This window comes from Taeniopygia guttata, chromosome 15 (genome assembly GCF_048771995.1).
Source record: "Taeniopygia guttata chromosome 15, bTaeGut7.mat, whole genome shotgun sequence".
NCBI classification, from domain to species: domain Eukaryota; kingdom Metazoa; phylum Chordata; class Aves; order Passeriformes; family Estrildidae; genus Taeniopygia; species Taeniopygia guttata.
In genome coordinates, this window is record NC_133040.1 from 10825287 (window position 1) to 10845951 (window position 20665).

Genomic DNA, 20665 nt, shown 5'->3' on the forward strand with positions numbered 1-20665 from the left:
ACTACTGTGCTTTGCACATAAACCCCCCATTTCCACTCTCTCATATTACACTTTTTTGATATGCAGAGACAAGGAAAATCTTTGGCTACATTTGGATCCCTAGCTCAGGAGGTGTTTCTCCTCAGAGAGCACCTGGCCAAGATCTGTGGTACATGGAATTTAAACACAAAGCTCCAAGCACTGTGGTTTAAATTCCACAGGCCTGTCCTGCTGCCCAAATATGTATTCCCAGCAAGCCCAGCAGATAGGCTGGTAAGCCATGTTCCTTCTTTTCAGACACTTGTCCAACAGTGGCTCACTTTTATACAGAATTGGAATAGCAAGAAAAGAAAAAAAGCTTCTTGAGTACTGTCACTAATATGTCAGCCAAAAGCAGCTACTGCATGTCTGCAGAAATCTCTTTTACACATCACAGGAGTCTAATGTACTATGGTTGTAAACAAATTATTTTGTATTCAAATCTGAATTTTGTCAATTCACTTTATGGGAACAAGTTACAGAAATGCCCTGTTTTCCTGTTTAGGTAATGGATTCCCCCTGCCCTTGTATTAAAACAACTTTTTTTTGCCTTATTAGCTCCAGCCTAACAACCCACTTCCTCTGTGCCTCCCCTCAGTTCCTTCCTGTACACGATCATGCAATTTTTTGAGCTAGAGTAAGAATTTTATTTTATTACAGGTAATGGCAATGAGGCTCTTAATTTAAGTAGAGGACAAAATTCAGACTTGATACTACAGTAGCTAAATAGATTAGCTTTTTCAGCAACACAGAAAAGGAACTTTCTGGCTTCTCCCCAGCATTTTTTTTCAAAGGCATGGTTTTAGTTTGTTTTGTCATCTCCAATCTGTTTTGTTGGGGAGTTGGGCCTGTCAGCTCAGCTCTCCAAGAGCCAAAACTAACAGTATTTCCCCAAACAAAGGTTCATTCAGAGAATAAGATTATATGCATTGTGTGTTGGAGCAAAGGGGCAGGCAACAGAAACCAAAACATTTATATTCTACAGGGCGTAAACGTGTGTAGGACTGGTGAGGAGACCACATCTCACCAGTGAGATGTTTTAGCATCTCACAATTCCTACCTACAAAATTAATCCAAGCAGCAGCCTGAGGGTACTAATCCCAGAGACAGCTCATTTTAAGAGACAGATTTAGGGCAGGTCATTTTCTTTGTTACCTGGTTCATCTTCCTTCCCTGAAATCCTCCTGCAGGAGCAGGCTCAGGGCTGTGGAGGGATGTTCTATTGACCACAGATCACAAAGTACAGCAGGGAGCTTTGTGCTTTAGTTAAATCAAACACTTTAAAGCAACCAAAATGTCCCCTCGCTGTTTGATTCATCACCTTTTAAAAATAATACTTCCATCTTGAAGACAGATACTGGACCAGACAAATATTTTTCCACTGTCATGAGCATTACCTATTAAGAACTGTTAGAAAAATAAAAATAAAGAACAAATTTAGCCACTGGCAAACTGGAATTGCAACACCAGCCAAGAAACATGTTATCTCGACTGGTTTCACGAAGGCAGGCTCAGGTATGCACCTCCTGAAATGGAACAGGAAAGTAAAAGGTCAGCTGTATGCCTGAAGCAAATACTCCTGCCCCAACAAATCCACAAGAAACGTTGATTTATTTATGTTATAAATTCAATGCTATTTTAAGCTTGGAAGTTTAATGTAATTTGCATAAATGAAAGTTTGCAGTGCCTGGGCTCTTGCTCTGACAACCTGGTCTATGCTGGACTTGGGAATGACCAGGCAGGTGTTGTGTCAAGGCAGTCTCCTCAGGGACAGCTGAAAAACTCACATTTTGGGAGCATTATCACACCTACCCTCCACTTTTCATGCCACTACCACAGTGTAAACTAGAGGAAGGAGTCTCTTGCTGCAGTTTTAATCCAGCACAACACGGCCAGTGTGCAGGGGGAGGCTGCAGGCAGCTGGGAAGGACCACTGAGAAATGCCTTCACCAGATGCAGGTTTCATGCAGGTTATGAAAGGGTGAAAAGAGCACTGGGCAAACATAAAAAACAGTACAAATATCAAGGAGACTTGAAGGCTATGGTGTCCTTCAGACAGTGGCTATTTAAAGACTCAAAATATTTAGACAGTTTCTCATTTCCAGTCAGAAATCAAAAGATATTTCTAGAAATGTTCCTTCTTTTCAGACACTTGTCCAACAGTGGTTCACTTTTATACAGAATTGGAATAGCAAGAAAAGAAAAAAAGCTTCTTAAGTACTGTCACTAATATGTCAGCCAAAAGGCTGAGAAAATGGGCCTTAACATCACATCTGTCACTGCTGACCCTCCCCAAACCTCTCCCTGATCCTTGCCGTCTTTAACTTTGTAACATTATAAATATTACCACTTTATAAAAGGCCACACACTTCCACTGTCAAAAATCAGGACCTTCTTAAAGAACTACCAGAAACCCCATCATGGAAAAAGAAGCTGACACAGTGCTCTGAGGTCCAGGCTCAGAGGCAAATCCCACCCCTTTCACTGCCCAACTCTGAAATGCCAGGATGGCGAGCAGCTGCCCATGGGCACAAAGTGTGTCAGTGGCAAAGCAAGGACAGAACACCAGCCAAGCATATCCCAGCCACACACCCCACACTAGAAATGCTACCAGCAAGGGCAAGCCTTAGCAAATATTAGATTTATATTTTTCACATCAGATCAGTATATTTCATTTTCCTTTTTTTCCATACATTTTGTTTTCCTTCTTTTTGAAGTGTTTCCTATGCTCTCATGCATGGTGGAAATAAGTGTAATTTTTTAGAGCTGCTTCAATAAAAAGGGAAGTGATCCTACTTACTTCAGTGTCTTGAAATTTTCCACTTCTTCCAAAGACTTGATTTCTACCACTGGCTTTTCACCAACCTTCTCAAAATCACAATATTCACTACAAAGAGCTGTTTCCCATTACAGATTATCAGGAACTGATAGGGTTTTGCAGTACACCTCAATTTTCATTTAAAAGTATGGTTGTTGGTGAAGGATCCTCTTGTGTATGGAGAGCTATAGATGTGTCAGAATCTTTTTGAACATTAAGGTCCCAGCCTAGATTAATGAACTGATCAAGATGTAATAATCTGGGACTTAAAAGATTTTTCACACCCAGAGTTTCTGAAAAACCCAAACAAACCCTATCACCATAGCAAATCAGCCCAGCTCTCTGAGCAGCACACATACCACGGGAACCCAGAGCTGTTTACCAGGCTCAGGAAACCCGAAACCAGCACTTCTGATGCAGAGGGTACTGTAACATTCTCTGAACAACATTACAACCTATAAATATACTGCAAGACTTCAGGGATCTTATTCTGAAAGAGCCTTACAGGTTTCCAGAAGCAGAGATGCTCTCCCAGCTCCCCCCTTGTGACACAAAGCTTTCATCCCAGCTGTCTGCAGCCAGCTCCCTGCAGCTTGAAAACCACCAGGCTGATTCCCAAATTCAGTTATTACAGACTCAAGACTGCAACAGCACACACAGCTTATTCAAAGTTTACATAAAAGCTGAACCAGAAACTACACAAGAGACAGAAGCAGGGTAAAGGCACCATTGTGTTACTACTGAAACTACTCAAAGATCAATCAAAATCCCACAGAAAGATGATGAAGGGAGGGAACTCCTTCCAGAACTCACACAGAACAGCCTGGAATGTGGCAAAAATAAAGCCTCTAAAAGGTCATGCACAACTCACAGGAAAAGTCTCCACTTAGACCTTCCTTGGATCTGTGTGCAAACAAGTGCTCTGGCAATGCTTCACCAAAACCAGCCCTTCAATTAATTAATGAACACCGGATTGCCCTGTGCATGGTGGTGCCATGGGGGCAGCCACATCTCAAACACCACAGTAAAACTCCCCAGGATCCACCCACTCAAGGCCACAGTCCCAGGAAGGTTGAACATTTAGAGAACACAGAGTGGAAAACAAACTTCCACCCGTGGGTCACGAGTCAAACTGGAGCTGTGAAGATCTGTCTGCTGCAATGCAGGGAAGGCTGTGAATTAATTCCTTAATTAATTGGGACACAGGGCTGGCAGGGAAGCAGCTAATAATGCTCATGCCACATAATCCTCACCACACTTTTGCCAGATGGCTCCTGCTGCCTGTCTGGGATTGGACAGGACAAGGGCGATGCCAGGTTCCCACACAGATGGAGAGATCAACCCTGTCCTTGGTGGCTCCTGCTGAACTGTTGGATCTATTACTTTATAATGATGGTGGTTATGGTAACTATGCACAGCACAGGACACTGATGAATGTTTCATAGCAGTTAACCTCAAAAAGCAATATTTAACCTCACTATATGCGGTGAGTTCAGAGGAAGACTGTTTTATTGCATGATACCCTTATAAAGTCATTCCTTTGCTCCAGTTACCACTATGATTAAATATCAAGCAGCAACAGAAATTCTTACACCATTCACCTGTGCACCAGTTAAAACACATGTCTGGACTGACTTTCAAATGGACTGAGATGGTTTATGTCCCAAAGCAAGTGTTGACTTGACCAGTAAAACATGTGACAGCATCAGCACTTTCACAAAGCTTACTGCAAGCAAAACAACAACCAAGTCACTAAATTACCCTCACTCAAGTCTTCTTTGAACCATGTTTTTCCTACATGCCAAAATCACAAAAAAACAGTCCCAACCTTCATTCTGTAGAGTCCTGTCCTGGGGACATGACAGTCCCTTAGGAAAGCTCATGTGAAAGGTAAACAACACTTTTTATGTGTTTATTGCTATGGAGAGAAGCAACTTCTCAGAATTTCCTAGGATCTGTCTCCCTATTTCCAAAAGCCTGCTACATGCACCCAGCCTATAATCACCACGTGCCAAGCTTAGACACCAAGCCTACTAATGTGCTAATAAAAACTGCTAATAAAAGTTTTAGTCTCCTTAAGCTCTGCTAAGATTTTTACTGGAGATTTGAGGGTTCTACTTGTACAACTGGATACTAAAAACAGATGGGATCCATGCTGAGTTCCTAAATAACAGACCAAAATTTTATTAGAAACAGTAATGAATTAGCTTTTATTGCAAAATTCTATGCATCTATTTGCAGAGCTCAGCTCTGCTCTTCAGTAACATTTGCTGATTTGATAAAGTCAGTAAGTGCAATCTTATCCCATGGTTTCCATTAAGGGTTAACAATTTCACACAACAGGATAGACAGACCAAGATTTAGGAATGCCTCTGGGTCCCATGCAGCCTGGCTGCAGATTACCCTTCCTCACAGGAAGAATGACTCAGATCACAGTGTCATTCCAGTCACAGAGGTACTGGCTCTCTGCTTTCACAAGACCATGGGATTCCCAGCACCTCCAGGCAGCAGCACAGAATGGGGCTGCTGCCCAGAGACAGCCACAGCCACACACTCTGCTCTTATGTGCAGCTTCCAGAGACCAAATGCTGCCTGGAATTTTTTTCCCAGCTGATACTAAAACACTGTGTAACTCACTCCAGCACTTGGCACCTGCTTTGGCAAGGGCTGTAAGAACACCCAGCCAGGGTGCCACAGGTCCAGCCTTCCCCATGCTCAGTGGGTGAGCAGGCGCTTGGGGAAGGGTCACAACAGGATGAGCTTGTCCCTATGGTGTCCTGCCAGCTCCCAACAACCAGCCCCTCCCATCTCTAAAGGAAAACGATATTATAGCAAGTATATAACTCACTCATTAAAAGTGAACTGAAGAACTACAGTTTCTCTTTCGCTGTTTATAGACACTTCTCTCCCCAGCTGAGAATGTATATTGATTTGGCAGGACTCCGCTTTCAAAAGGGAGGGATAATGACATTTTTAGTAGAGAACACCCACTATGGTGACTACTCAACAGCTTGGATGCCCCAGGTTTCACACAGTGTTTGTTTCCCAAAGCAATTATTTCACAATCTCTGTTTTAGGTGTTAAACATGGTTGCTTCTAATTAACTTAAGTGAGTGCAGTTTCCTCCTTGAGGATATCTGTATTCCTGATCAAGTCAGTTCTCTCATCCCAACACTAGGTTCATTTGAAATAAGATGACAACATTCAAAGAGCTTCTCTGGCTCTGTAACAGATCTAAGTATTTCACAAACATACCCAAATCCCTTGATTTAGTCCTTCCTTTCTAAAAGTTTTATATCCTCTAATTCAGAAAAGTAATTTTTGTATGTTTCCAGGCAGCAAACCTCCTCTACAACTGCTGCACTTTTCTTTCTCAAAAGCTGTGTTTTAAAGAGCAAAAGCAAGCAGTGGATTCCCTTTCACTGCTTCATGCTTTCCCACATCTGGCACACCACCAACACATTTTCTATCCAAGTTCCCTCACCCTCCATCCTGTCAGGGACAGATGTTTACCAAGCAAACAGAAATTTGGACTAAGCCGTGCAGATAGCAATATGCAAGAGCTTATACAGGGAAACAGTGATACTTCTTTGGACACTGTACAGGACAAGCTAACATGAGAAGCATGGTATGCAACATCAGAGCTTTGTGTGCTGCTAACAGGAGTGCACATTTCAGAGCCATTCCTGAATCCACTACACAGCTCAGCAGGACCAGGACTCCGCTGTGTTGCCTCTCACTCAAATACTGGGAGTTCTCCTGATGCAGTTGTCACTGTAAATATTTTTAGCAGAGCTTGAGTAGCCATGGCTAAGCTCACTCAGACTATAGCTTCTATGTAAACATACAGAAATTCATCGGGATAAGCAGAGAGTGACCATCCAAGAACAAAACAAATGCTATCATTCTTTGCTCTGGGAAACGTGGCAGTAGATAATACCCATATCCAATTACTGGCAGATCAGAAACGCAACATGATCTTCCACTGCCCTCTTCCAGTTTGGTACTAACACTTCTACTCTAACAGCTGCCAGTCCCACAAGCTCAAGTCTTTCCTTTTTTTTTTTTAAGTTTTCCTTTTTATATGCACACTTTTCCTTTTTTACCTTGATCACTTCTGCCTCCAAAGTAAGGGCTTTTAACAACTAACACAGGTTAAATGAAGTATCATACCACAGCACCAAATGCAAAAGTCTGCATGACAAAAAGATAATCAAGAGCAGTCATGGACTCCAAAGAAGAATTACAAAGACATGAGAAGCCCTTCCACAATCCTTGCTCCATTTGGTCTCTGTCTCTTCATGAATGGTGTGGACAGTGAGAACAAACTAGATGTAAGAGCAGCCTAAAATCTGGATGTAAGATGCAGCATGAAGAATTGAGCAGAAGAGCCTGTGATGACTCACGTTCACATCAACATACAGCAACTAAATGTTGTGGGCCCCAGTTATTTTTAGGTCTATTGTGAAACCCTACATTCCAGCTGCTCCAAAGATACACCAGCACTACCACAGAGGCCTGGGCTCTGTATCATCACCCTGCCAGGCTGGAGTGAGTCTAACCCTTGCCCTACATTAGATTTTTGGTGCCAAGGGAACCAAATCCCTGGCACGGATGGGGCAATGTGGACAAGAAGTGTGTTGGACAAGAAGCTCACACGGGCTGGAGAAGGGTTTGGCTGTTGGATACAGAAGTCACTGAGTTACTGCAGCCTGGCCAGAGGTCTCCCAGCCACGCTGGCCAAGGTCACTTCAGCTGTCATGTCCTTGAACTGCTGCACCGTTACTATGGGACCTTGAGGGAAGGGAGGGCAAACAAAGCAGCAGAGGGAAAGGAGGCCAGGATTTCGAGTAAAACACCCCATGCTACAGAATTCTGAAAACAATGAACTTAACAGATTCCAGAAGCAAACCTCTTTTGTGCCTCTGCAATGTTTGCTTGAACCTTGTGATGCAGACATGTCTCTCATAGAGAACAACCCTGCTGATCTGAGGACCAACAGCCTCCAATGGAAGGATCAGTGAAAAGAGAAAGCCCCATCCTGCTCACCTGTGCTTCTGCAGATCTGTTCTAGGCAGCAGCACGAGCTACAACACAAACTACTCAGAACAAAATACTTGCACATCTTTGTTTCTTCGCTCCCTCTGCCTGGCAGGACACAGGACTAAGGTCTTGCATTCACCACAGGGATCCTAATGGCACTAAAGGCTCTGCTGTTCACACAAGCTCTCAGCACAGACCTCTGAGGACTCACATCTGCAGGACTCCCTCAATACCAGGGCAGATGTAGTGCAAGACAAAGTCAGGAGGAGCAAACACCCCACAAAGAAGGTTCAGGCCAGGTCACACTTGCCAACTGCCACCTTCCCCCCAGATTTGCAAAACCCAAGTACAAACAATGCAGCTCCTATCTCACTTCAAAACAAGTACCAGCAATCCTCTTTCCCAAGAAGGGCAAACCTATTACACAAGAGCAAGGTTACCTGGATCTTCTCCTTACCCCCTCAGTCACCCTTAAGGCTCCACTCTTCCAATTCTTGTTCTTAATTCACAAACCAGCCCTAGGACAAGTAAGCCCCACCCAAAACCAGCAAAGACAAGACCACCCTTATCTCCAGAGATGGAAGAAGCCCTTTCGAGCTCACAAAGGAACAAAACTGTAACAAGCATTAGACTCCTTTGCTTAAGTAATGAAAACTTTTCATGATCTAAGGGTCATCTCTCAACCATTCTTCATTCTTTCTTCAGCAGAAAGCAGCCTCAGCTCTGATTTCTGCTCTGAACCATGCCCCCAAAATTCTGCTCTTTGTTCCCTGAATCACTGGGAGAATGCATAGGGAAATACTGTTAATTTGCAATGAAACAGAAGTACAGACACTATGTACATACTCTACCCATAAAGATATTCTCTGCTTGCTCTGGTGTGGTATAAATGAGCAATAAATATATCCCCAGAAATCCAGAAATCCCAAATGTCCTTCTATAATTAAAAATAAAGCATTTATCTCTGTATGTAGGAAGACATTACCACACATAAAAAATACAGTAAGAAAGGCATTAAATACAGAAAAAGGGGTTGTATACATTGGTTCCTTGCTCTACACCATCAGATCAACTAGAAGAAGAGAGGCTTAAAAGGTCTCCAATTGTGCATTACTGTTGTGGATAATGTGCTGCAAACACAAAACCAAGTATAAAAAGCTCTCTAACAAGTCATTAAAATTTAACAAGTCATTAAAATTTTTCTGTGCTTTTCAGGAAAAGTGATCAATTCATTAAGCAGAAACCCTCAGCTACTTAAACAGCTGAACCCTTTGAACCCTTTCCTCACATCCCAGTACATCACCAACCGTGTCATGGCAAAGGGTTATCTGTAGGTCAGGAGTATTCTGGCCAAAACACACTGACATATCACTAATTGAAGTGAATCAGATTCTTTCACTAATACCCTGCTACAGGATAATCCAAGCAGCACCCTGCAAGCCGTTTCCATCTGGCACATCACCTTTTCTTTTACAATCCCAAAGGTGACAAAGCAGCCCTGAGAACCACTCCTAACACTGTGGGCTTTGTACCTTCATATACCCTGCAAGTGGCCATGATCTGGATAACCAGCCAAGGGAAGGAATCTTTTCCCTAGGCCTAGATGGCTTCCTATGGACCTTTCCAATCCCATTTTCTATTATCCACTGATGTCACAGCTGGACAGCCACCTAAAAACACTAATCCTTCACAAAGGTAACTACTGCTGAGCTTGCTCTTAAGCAGCACTCAAGAGTTTCCATACCTTAAGGCACAAAGTGAAATCTGCTTAAAAGAGAGGGAACAAGCAATTCCCCTGCAGCCATTCACACTACACAGAACGGCCAAGGTGTCACCCAGGCTCTCCTCACCACTTGCTCCTCACAGGCATTAAGCCTGGAGGAGACTGATAAGAGACTGTCACAGGCCTGGGAATGGCAGGAAGATAAAACACCATCCCCACCGAGTTCCAGCAAACTTCTGCTCAATCCCACAGCAGATTTAACACAGGGAGGCAGAGTCCAGCAATTGCAGTGCATGGAGCCAAGGCAGGCAAACAAACAAGGAGCCCCCACAATTTCTGCTTGCTGAGTAAAGAGTTCCCAAACAGGCAGGGTCCTCCTGCTGCTTGGAGTGGCACATTCAGCTCCTGAACAAATCTCTCTTGAGGAAAAGGATCATGCCTCCAAAGGCTATTAACCATTTAACAGCTCAGACAAGATCACACCATTTAGACTTCCAGAATCCTGCCAGCAGCACACTCAGGAATCCAGAGGGATGCTCCAGATATTAAAGGTTTTTTGGGGACTGCATGATGAGAGCAATGATGCCTCTCAGAAGCACAGTCAGGGCAGAGAGCAGATGCTTCTCAGGCAGTTAAGTAAGGCACTTAGCAGAGCACTGCCTTCCAGAAGCAGCAGGATTGCCTTCAAATATCAGCCTGGTTTTATTACCCCGTAATTTGTATCTGTAAAGTTCCTCATCAGTTCAGTAGCTTTTCCAAGGCACATGCCAGTAAGCTGCACATCCTCTTCATCATCCCCTCCTAAATCTTTCTTCCATTTGTCCTCTTTCCTTTATTAAGTTTGTAACTGAGGTGTGATCTTGTCAGCTACGTCAGCTCACTTCTAAACTTCATGCCTCTGTTCCCCTCTTTCTAAAAGGCCAGCACATACATCTAGGGCTCTGAAATGCTGAGACTGTTTGGGTCATTTCAGAATGGAGAAAGGGAGGAAAAAGCAGTAACTGATTTATCTAAGATCAACAGCCAAGAAACCAAGGGTTAGTGAAGAGCTTTGTGCTTGTGTGTCACAAAGTAAATAAGCTGTGGCAAATGCACACTGGAACATTTCTGATGGCAATGGCTGCTTTACTTAACCAAGGGTTGGCTACATTAATTATATCAGGAGTGACATCAAGTCGGCATATTTTATGTTCAACAACAACCAAAAATGACCAACTCCCATCTGAGAGCAAGCAAACAATTTGAAAAGACCATGTCCAGAATTTTTGTTCTGGCAGTAAAACTATTAGAAGCAATTTCTGAAGAACCTTCTTTTCCTAACCCTATTTTTCAAGCCTTCCTGCTTCAGAAACAGTGACAATAATGTAACTCTAGCTTGCACTAAAAACAATCAGATTCAGCTTTTTCCATCACTGAAACACAAAGAGCCAAGTCTATTTTCTTTGGAGGCAACTGAAACAAGTACTTTTCCTAATCATCTTCATAATTGTTTAATGGACATGTTAAAGGTTTCCTTTCCAGAGCAAAAGGAAAATTGTATGAAAGCTGTAAAATATTTCTATAGCCATCAAAGAGTTTACAAAGCTTGTCTTTTTCCTCAGAAGTAGCTTAGAAGTTTTGTCTTTAAAGAACTGTTTGTGCCAATGATATTAAGATATCAAAGGACAGATGAAGGAAACTGTAAATGCAATTAATTTCTGCATACAAAGAAAGGAAGTTGCAAGCATATAGCCTGTAGTCTGTAGTTAATTAAAAATAAAATCCCAGATTAAACCCAAACTGGTCCAGTTTTCTCAGCTAAGGTTTTTTGTTGTTGTTGTTCTGTTTTAAAAAGAGAACCCTTTTACTCCAGCAGCAAAAGGCAGCAGGGCAGCATGAGAAGAGCCAAACCAGGAATTCCAGACCTCCTGCCCCACCTCACTGCTCCATCATCCATGACTTCTGTATCTGGGTCCATCCAGCTCATTCTCTCATTCATCAGGCACACCTTCATCAAGTGCATCCTATCTAACTTTCCTATCACAGATCAAAGCATGGGGAATAAACACTGGACTTTTCCAACTCCAGCCACACCTTCCATCACCTACCCTTACTTTCCATATTCTCCCCTTTCATTCCTATTTCTCCTACCCTGAACAGCATCACACCAACATCCTCCTTTCTCCACAACTCGTCGTGATCATTTACCTCTATCCTTTTATTCAAATCTCATCTAAGTACAACTCCAAGCTCTTTTCTTCCCCACAGTCCCCACCATGATTAGAGACTTCCCTTTCCTTGCTGTCATTCCATCCACCCCTGCTCCTGGGTGTTTCCTCACTCACACGGGTTCAGTGAGTTTGTAACCCGGGCTCAAACCCACCCAGTCAGCTGAGACATCCTTTGTGTGACTTGAACTTTGCAATATCTCATATTTTCTTTTCTGTTTCCATCCCTGTGGCCTCTGCCAACACCACCCAGCTCTTTGTGTGGCTTTATCTTGGCCCTTCTAATTCACTCAATGCATTCCCCAAAGATCCTCTTAATTTCACTCATATCTCAGTGAGTTTCCAGCCTCATTCCTTGCCCTTTTATCTCATCCTGCTTTACAGCAGATCTCTGAGTGCTGTTATTAGGGGGAAAAATTCCACCCACCCATTACAACTTAAAGAGTTCACTCTCTCCTCCAAGCCTGTCAAAATGCCTCTGACATCCCAGAAATGCCCAGCCTTCAGCTCAAAATGGCTACAAAGCTCCCTTTATTCCTCCCCACCCCTTCCCAGCTTGCAGCATCACTAGATACCCTTTTGTTTGATTAAGACTAATCATAGCTTAAGGACACACAGTCAGATAAGCAGCTGCTCAAGTGACTGAATATCAACTCCGCTTTCCAAAAGAATGGAATTTTTTTTCCCCTACATGGGAAAGTAACAAACAAGAATGGTGACCTACTAAAGGGTTGTGTGGAAAAACATGAGTAAAGCCAAGACCTGGATTTTGGGTCTCTTGGCTCTAATTCCTCTTGCCACTCAGCAGAAAGAAATAAAAATGGGTAAGGGGGGGAGAACTGGAAATCAACATATTAATTTCTGTTGCCATTCAAAGCACACCATAATCATGCAGCACAAAATCTTCACTAAAAACAATGCCAAATCTCAAAATTCAGCCAGTTTTTTTTCAGGTCATGCAAAAGTTCTTGAGAACTGGCAGTCTGACGACAAACTAGCTCCCTCTTCCCTATTTCAGCAATCCATCAAAAATGATGATTACAAAATCCATGTTGCATTTAAGCCAGAAAGGAACATCTGTTTACTGAGTAAAAACACAAGATGAGAACAACACAAAACACATAGATTAAATGGTAGATCAAAAGATGGTAACAATGTGCTTTTTTAATGAAAAAGGTGACTATTGTGCTCCCCACCTCTATAGTAATACCGTGCCCAACTAGGTCCATAAAAATAGCCTGCAGAAACACCAAAATAACCAGGAGCAAAACAAACAAAATTGACCCTGTACCTAAACCTCTGCCCACAGAATTGGTTTGTTCTTCCTGCAGTCATTTGTAGCCCTGAAGACACCAAAACTTTAATCTGAACCAAGGCCTTCTCACACTACCACTACTAAATGTTTACTTTGGCAAAGAAATGAGCCTCTGAGACAAGAACAGCTCAGCAATCTTTCTGCAAACCCTCCTGAGGTTCAAGGTTGTCAAGGTGGAATTTCCAAGTGCATCTTACACAGAGCTTAAAAGCTTGTGACTATATCAAGCATTTGACATAAGCAGGGTAAGAGGCTCAGTACCCATGTCCTGATTCATACCACACCCTGAACACAGCATCCTTGCTTTGAAGGGGCCCTGACTATGGTTAAAAAAGTACTTCTAACAGCAACTCTGCTCAAATTTGGCTAAATTCAGAGGTGAATAGAGGTACTTTTATCAGAGTAGCTTCTACAAGCAGCATGTGAAATATGTAAGTGAATTCTGGAGGTTTTTAATCTCCAAGTGCTATCTGCAGTGCTGAGAACTTCCCCAAACACTGCACTAACAAAGAATGTGTGGCAAAGGTGCTCTGGAAACAAGTGACCCCTAACGTCAGTCCATTGGGGAAGGGAATATTTTTGGCTTCCATCTACATGAAGTGAAGGAGTCATGTTGCTAAAGAGGAGAGATGAAATCTAGAAATGACCTGGCAAGCTGCTCACAAGGCAGCTTTTGTCCCAGTTCCCAGACCCCACTCTCCTGCTGTGTGCAGCTTTAGCAAGCAGGATCCAGAGGGTTTTGGACAAGGATGTCACGCCAACGTTAACACTCTTACCTCAAGTACAACACCTGGCATGCTCCTTAAGCTCTTAATGAGAGGTGAGAGAACTCTGAGGCTACTTAAGAATAAATGAGCCCACAAAGTCATCTTCATGTACCCTACCATGGCATATACTAAGATAAGCAATGACTGACATATAAATATATAATAGTTTAAAAAGAACACCACCCAGTGTATTATAATTAATCCTAACAAAGAGAAAAAAATCCTTCTGTCCCAATCTAAGGGGAAAAAGCCTTCATGATAGGCTGTTGTTGAAACATTTCTCAATACAATTCAGCTTTGGGAAGTTATTTCTGGGTAATGTAATTATTTGGATAATGGTAAAGTTATTAGAGGGCTTTACTAAATTAAATATCAAGATGACATAACATTCTACTTAATTCTGTGTATTGTAGGTCATGTACCCAGGAGCACAGTTTCTCATTAGAATGAGCAGTGTCAAAGGTCCTTCTCATTTTGAGAAGAACATTTTTTAAGATCTTTTTGCCTGCCTGCAACAAGTCAATTCCAGCTACCTACACATCAAGGTCTGCAAGGTCACATTGGTTTAAAGAGCTGAGATGAAGGGGCTAAAAGGGGAAAACCAATGTTCTTTTACTTCTGTCAGTGTGGTACAGTTCCCGTAATCAATCTCATCAGAAAAACAGGTTACATTTAGATAAAGTACAGCCCGTGTGACACCTGTTGTAAACACCGGTGTTTATAAGTTACTTATTAATTTAAAAAATTGTTTTAATCTGCTCACTGTACAGGGAGTATGCTATAGGCATATTTTCCCCTCTGGCTTATCTGAAATGAGACTTCTCAAGCTGTGCAACTGGATATGTGACTGAAACAGCTGTGTTGAAAATAAGAATCATGTTGGTTTGTACTGCTCAAAGCCATGAGGGAATCGCTTCCCTGGTGCTCAGAAATAATTTTTTTTATCATAAAAAGCTTGACCATTAACAGCATAAAGCCAAACTCAAAAAAAATTTACAGCACAACTAAAAGAGCCCAGGTAACATCACGAACCCGTGATCCAGCATAAATTTGGTCGCTTCCAAACAAACCACCCGAGGTAATGACCCAGGTAATGACTGAGGTAATCTAGAAAAGCTTTGCTTTCTAGTCCATCCACAAAGCTAATGGGTACCAGACGTTTTACTGCTTCTCTTTAAAACTTTAAATACTGAAATACCAGCAATGAGTGTCATGTGTAAATAAATATTACACACAGAGCTCAGTTACAGCAGCTTCCTTGGGTTTGCGTTCAACACGGCTGCATCCCCCAGCTCTGCAGGCAGCTCACGCCCCCACAAAGCAAAATCCACACGTCTTCACCTTTCTGTATTACAGTTTTTGCTGTGGGTTTCCACACCCCCCGTTTTTTTCTAGAGTGAATTTCTAGCCAGCAAAGGCAGCACAGAAAACATTAACATGGAATCTGTGTGTTTTGTCAGCGCTGGATCTGACAGGCAACCATGAGAAAGGTACAGCTGAGGCAACAGCCAGAAAAACATCCCCATAAACCAACCAAGATCAAATCCAACCTGAGGACAGAGAGAATTGCAACCTACAGGCTCAATCATTTGTTAAAAAGACATTTCCCATTTCACAGCCACGTTCAACACCTCAAATCAGATTTTCCAGAATTACTTCAATCCTTTTTTAGACTCAAGTTTACAATTGGTTTGTTTGGTGGATTTAAAAATTGTATCCCAAAGCTGCTGAGTAAGGAGGCTGGATCTGGGCAGAATGCTTCAGGGCTGCAACTCGGCAAACCCTAAGGTACACAAGGACAGAAAGATTAAGAATGTGCTTTTCTTTGGCAGCTCCTAAGAAGATATTTTCTGCACCTTGCCTCATGCTACCACCAGCAGGCAGGATAAAATTATTTCTTGTGAAATAAATTTGGTGCTCAATTTATTCACCTACATCAGAGCTCAGTACTGTCAGTCAGTGTAACAGAATTATTCCTTTGCACCAGATGTGAGCCTCAGTTTCAAAATCCCAATAACATACGAGTGGAAGCACAAAATAAAACAAAGGTGATAGAGGCTGAGGAGCAGATGTACGTAAGCAGTCCAGTTCTGGCCTTCACAATCCCTGCGGTTCCTTTGCAAGTTCCTCCCAGCTTGTACAATAAAAGGCTTTTTTTTTTTTTTAAGTGCAAAGTACTTAGGTCCACTGTTGCACAAATCTTATCTGGGGTTCAGTCTCTTGCCAATAACTAATAACGTTCTTGGCCAATATTATCAGAATTTTAATGTCACTTACATTACAGCTTCTAGCTACTGTACAGAATAGATACTGCTATGGTTTCCTCATTATTGAGTAATACTTAAATAGATATATTTTGGGTGGGCAAAGTTAATTTTCTTCTAGCAAGCTAACATGGCTCCTATAGATGAAAATAAATATTTCTGTTGATATGCCAAGAGGCATTTTCCATCAACCCTTTTAATCAACTTCCAAAATACACTCAGCAGAGAACATCAGATTGGATCCGGTTTCTGCAATATCACACGGAACAAAAGACTGAGCAGACACACATCTTTCCAAAACACTTCTACTCCACAGCTCTGCCTCCATTTTGGATGATAGACAAAGGGGATAAATGGGAATATAACGCCTTATTGAAGAGATGAAAAGCACAAGTGAAGTCAGAGCAAAAGGTGCAGATAAACCCAGGAAGTGTTGCTGCCAGCTGCAGCCACCACAGGAACAAAGGAAACAGCGACAGAGCCCGCTTGCTTGACTTTGTTATAAAAATAAAATTTGGGGAGGGGAAAAAGGAAAATTGGCCGGGTTTCACATCGAGCGGGGCACTTTGCCCTTTAAGGGCTTCTGTTTAGCACTAGAGGCTTCCACTCGCTCCCAGCCTGGCCGCGGGATGCTGAGGGCTTCCAGCGGCACCAGCAGCCGGCGGGGCGGGCGGGACCTCAGCCCTCAGCCCTCAGCCCTCACGGCGGGGGCAGCGACACCCCGGCTCGCCCCCAGCCACGGCCCCGGGCCTGCGGGAAGGGCCGGCCCGGAGCCCCAATTCGCTGAAAACAAAAGCACCGAACTCCCGCCTATGGGCCGGGGGGTCCCCGCTCCCCTCACACGGTGCCGGTCCCCCCGCCCAGCCCGGCCGGGGCTGTCCCCGCGGCCGGGATCGCTGCCGGCGGTACCTGTAGGCCAGCGACATGCACTCGAACAGCTTCGTGAGGGACGCGTCGATGCTGAGGCGGCCGCAGGCACCGCCGCCGCCGCGGGCCGCCCCGAACTGGTAGGTCTGGCAGGTCTGCTCGTTGACCGTGTCGAAGTCGTAGCCCTTCTTGGGCGGGTGCTCGCTGTGCGGCGACGAGACCATGAAGTGCCCCGAGTGGATGATCTGCGGGCCCGGGGGCTGCCCCCGGCGCGGCCCGCACCGCCGCCCCCCGCCCGGCGACGTTCCGCCATCGTCCGTGTCCGACGAGTCCTCGTCGGGCTCCGTGCGGGGGGACAGCGGCCCCGCCGCCCCGAGCAGCCGCGCCGGCCGCATGAACACGTCGGCGGCCATGGCCCCGCTGCCGCCGCGGCCGAGCCCGCGCCCGCTCTGCGCCGCCACCGCCCCGCTCCGCCCCGCGCCGGCCCCCGCCGCGCTTAAAGGCGACGGAGCGGCCCCGCCGCCGCCCTGCCCCCGCCGGGGAACGGGGCACACCCCGAGATCCGCCAGGATCACTAAAAAAAAGGGAAAAGGGGGAAAAGGGAGAGGCGCTGCTGCTGCTGCCCTGTGCCAGTAATGTCCCTCATCCTTCTGAGGATGGCTGGTTTAAGTGATCCAGCGGGGACTTCCATCCAGCAGAATATTTTTTTTTTTTTTTTAAACCAAACTGAGCCACGAAATGTTCCACCTCAATATGATGAACAGCTGCTTCACGCTGAGGGTGGCAGAGCACTGGAGCTGCCCAGGGAGGCCGTGGATTCTCCCGTTCCAAACACACCTGGATGCGTTCCTGTGTCACCGGCTCCAGGTGACCCTGCCTGGGCAGGGGGTTGGACTCGGTGATCTCCAGAGGCCCCTTCCAGCTCTAATGATTATGGAAAACATTCCCAAACTTAAGGGACTGTGAGGAACACGAGATGTAGAGGACAGCCCAGAAATGGCTGAAGAATGTTGACAGAGCAATTGTGCTAGAAATACTTAAATTATCGTTAATGCACTAAACTGCTTATTATTTTCTAGAAGCAGTCAGCAGGAAGCCTGCAGAGTCATAGAGAGGTCGGGACATGGAGCTTCTGCTGCCAGGCTGGTGGCTCACACCTAACTCAGTACCTGTTCAGTGGCACATAAAAAGGAACCACAGTTGTTCCAGTGGAAGTAAAGGTCAGATTTAATCCTTCTCAAAAGCATAAAGGAAGCAATGGATCCTGTAGGTTAACATAAAAGCATAGCAACATGGCTGGTATGGGGAGAGAGCATCATCCTACAGCACAAAACCCCCCATACACATATGTATGCATACACAAAGTCAAGAGTAAATATCTCAAACTTGCTCTGCAGTCCAAACCTCCACAACCAGGGGAGTAGTTGGGCCCTATGACACACATTCCAAAGCATTTATACAAAATTGCATATATTATTTCAGTTGTAGGACCTGACACTTAAAATGAAAAAATAGCCACCCTCAGGAGGGAAAAAGCTTCCAAACATTGAACAGCCACATGCTACTTTTTCTGGTGTGTTAAACCAGAAATAAGATCAAGGGAGACATAAGAGATTCAGAGCAAGTCTTGGGCAAGGAGAGAAGAGGCATCCCTGCAATATCCCAATTACGCCCATGCAATGATCTGACATTCCCCATTAGCATGGAATCAAGGCTGATCCCTGTGTTTAGGGAAGGAGTAGTAGGTCAAACACTTCCCCACACATGAAAGCAACAGTAAGGAATGACCACGTCGTGTGAGAGCTGTCTCAGATCTTTAAAAATCAAAACTAGCATTCAGCTCTTAGTCAGCATCATACATGACTCAAATTCTGAAGAAAAAAAAAGTGCTGTCTCCCAGCAAGACATTCTGAGAATATTTTAAGTACAAAAAAACCCCTAAAACATTTCAAAACAACATTCACAGTTTAACAATACCTAGTAAAACTCTTCCATATAGTTTATTAAGAACTAAACCTCAGCTTAAAAAAATATATCAGTAGCAGCACTGTATAAAGTATTTCCATGGCAACAGCCTGTACACTGACCTCACTAAATTCTAAGCCATTGTTTCCTCCTGCAGGAAAAGACCGGTAACTTGTTAAAATAAAATAATTAGGTTGCAGTGCAATTTCCTAGGAAGAGATAGGAGTACACCATCATTTAAAGAAAGGACAGCAGCTTCAAGCTACAACCTAAGTTCAGGGTTTTCTCCTTGGCCAGATGCAAGGAAAGGGGCGTTCCTTAAAATAAATCCATTTATTTTGGAGACAGACCCCTTGGTTTGCCCTTTTAAGATGAGCATTCAGGTGATCAGTATCAGACCAAGACTGCCAGCGATCCTCTCCTGCTCCACAGCAAGGAATTCCAGGAGGCATAGGGAAACAGAGGCCACAACATCTTTTGAGTATGTCTTTTCTGTTTTTTCATCAATCCACAGCTCGAGGTGAAACAAGCCACCTGTTTCTGATGATGTACCTTCAAGGAACAACATCAATTCCTTTAAATAAGCTTTTAGCACAGGAGGAGTTCGACTGTAATACACACTGTGAACAGAGACATCCAAGCTGTTCAATGCCCACAGTGTATTCCACACCACTTAGTGGTGAGATTATCCTCCCAAATCTACAGACAGGAAGATAAGCATTCCCATACTGATGAGGGAAAGAGTCCAAGGGATCTTACTCACAGCCTGGGCCAGGGCTGAGTGCAGGAGTCCAGCCCAGCCGTGCCCCATTCCATGCCAATCCTGCTCCCAGGAAACCACAGGGACAGCCTCCAGCCGTGCCCTGCTCCAGGCTGCCACTGCTCACTCCCTGGCACAAGCCTTACCTGTTCAGAGGCCTTTCCTTCTGGGACCCATCTTGAGTTACAGCCTTGCTTCTACTTGTCCTTTCCTCTCTCTCCAGTTCCACCCCGTATGGAACTCCTTGATACATGTCTCCTGGTTTAATTCACTAATCTGGAGAAGGGAAAAAACCAAACTAAACCAGTTTCCTTCCCAGGTTAGCGAGTATAAAGGGGCTGGTAAAGATGTTACAAGCACCCTGCTAAATGTGAGGGAGGCAACAGAGTCAAGGTGGGAGCAGGCTGGGGCTCGTCCTGCTGGGAGCCAGAGCCAGCAGAGCAGTCCAGCTGCCTGTGGAACTGCAGGCCACCTTGGGACAGAGCACACTGAACACTAAAAATAAGCTGGACACTTTATATCCATCTTGAATGTAAAGAATCTTTCCAAAACTCTTCAGGAGTTTTACCCTTGCATGCATTGGACTCGAGCTCATTTCCACACTCTGCCTTCCCTACCCCCTCCAACTTAAGGTACCACAACATGTTAACCGAGCACCAAACGAGGAATTTGGTAAATGAATTATCTTAAATTACCAAATTATTCTGCAGATTGCTGTAATTACACTGGTCATATCTGTTTGTAGTTCTTACAACCACCACCTGCCCTTGCCCCACCAAACTATTATCAAGACACCTTTGGACTTCTCAAAGGTGGATAATTTTATGCATTACCAAACGAGACAACACCAGAGAATGCACATTTAAAAATACCATTTATAAAAACAGAAATTTATTGCAAATTAAAAAAAACCAAAAA

The 20665-nt window shown here is 44.1% G+C and overlaps 1 protein-coding gene across 1 annotated transcript in view; it reads right to left on the reverse strand.

Annotated features, from left to right (window-relative positions):
* Nucleotides 1-17522, reverse strand: part of MLXIP (MLX interacting protein) — a 44747-nt gene extending 27225 nt beyond the window's left edge. Inside the window, exon 1 of the mRNA XM_030285491.4 lies at nucleotides 17065-17522. Within this exon, the coding sequence (XP_030141351.2) occupies nucleotides 17065-17435 (371 nt within the window). The 5' untranslated portion in view covers nucleotides 17436-17522. The remainder of the gene's footprint in view (nucleotides 1-17064) is intronic.
* Nucleotides 17523-20665: the final 3143 nt, after the last annotated feature.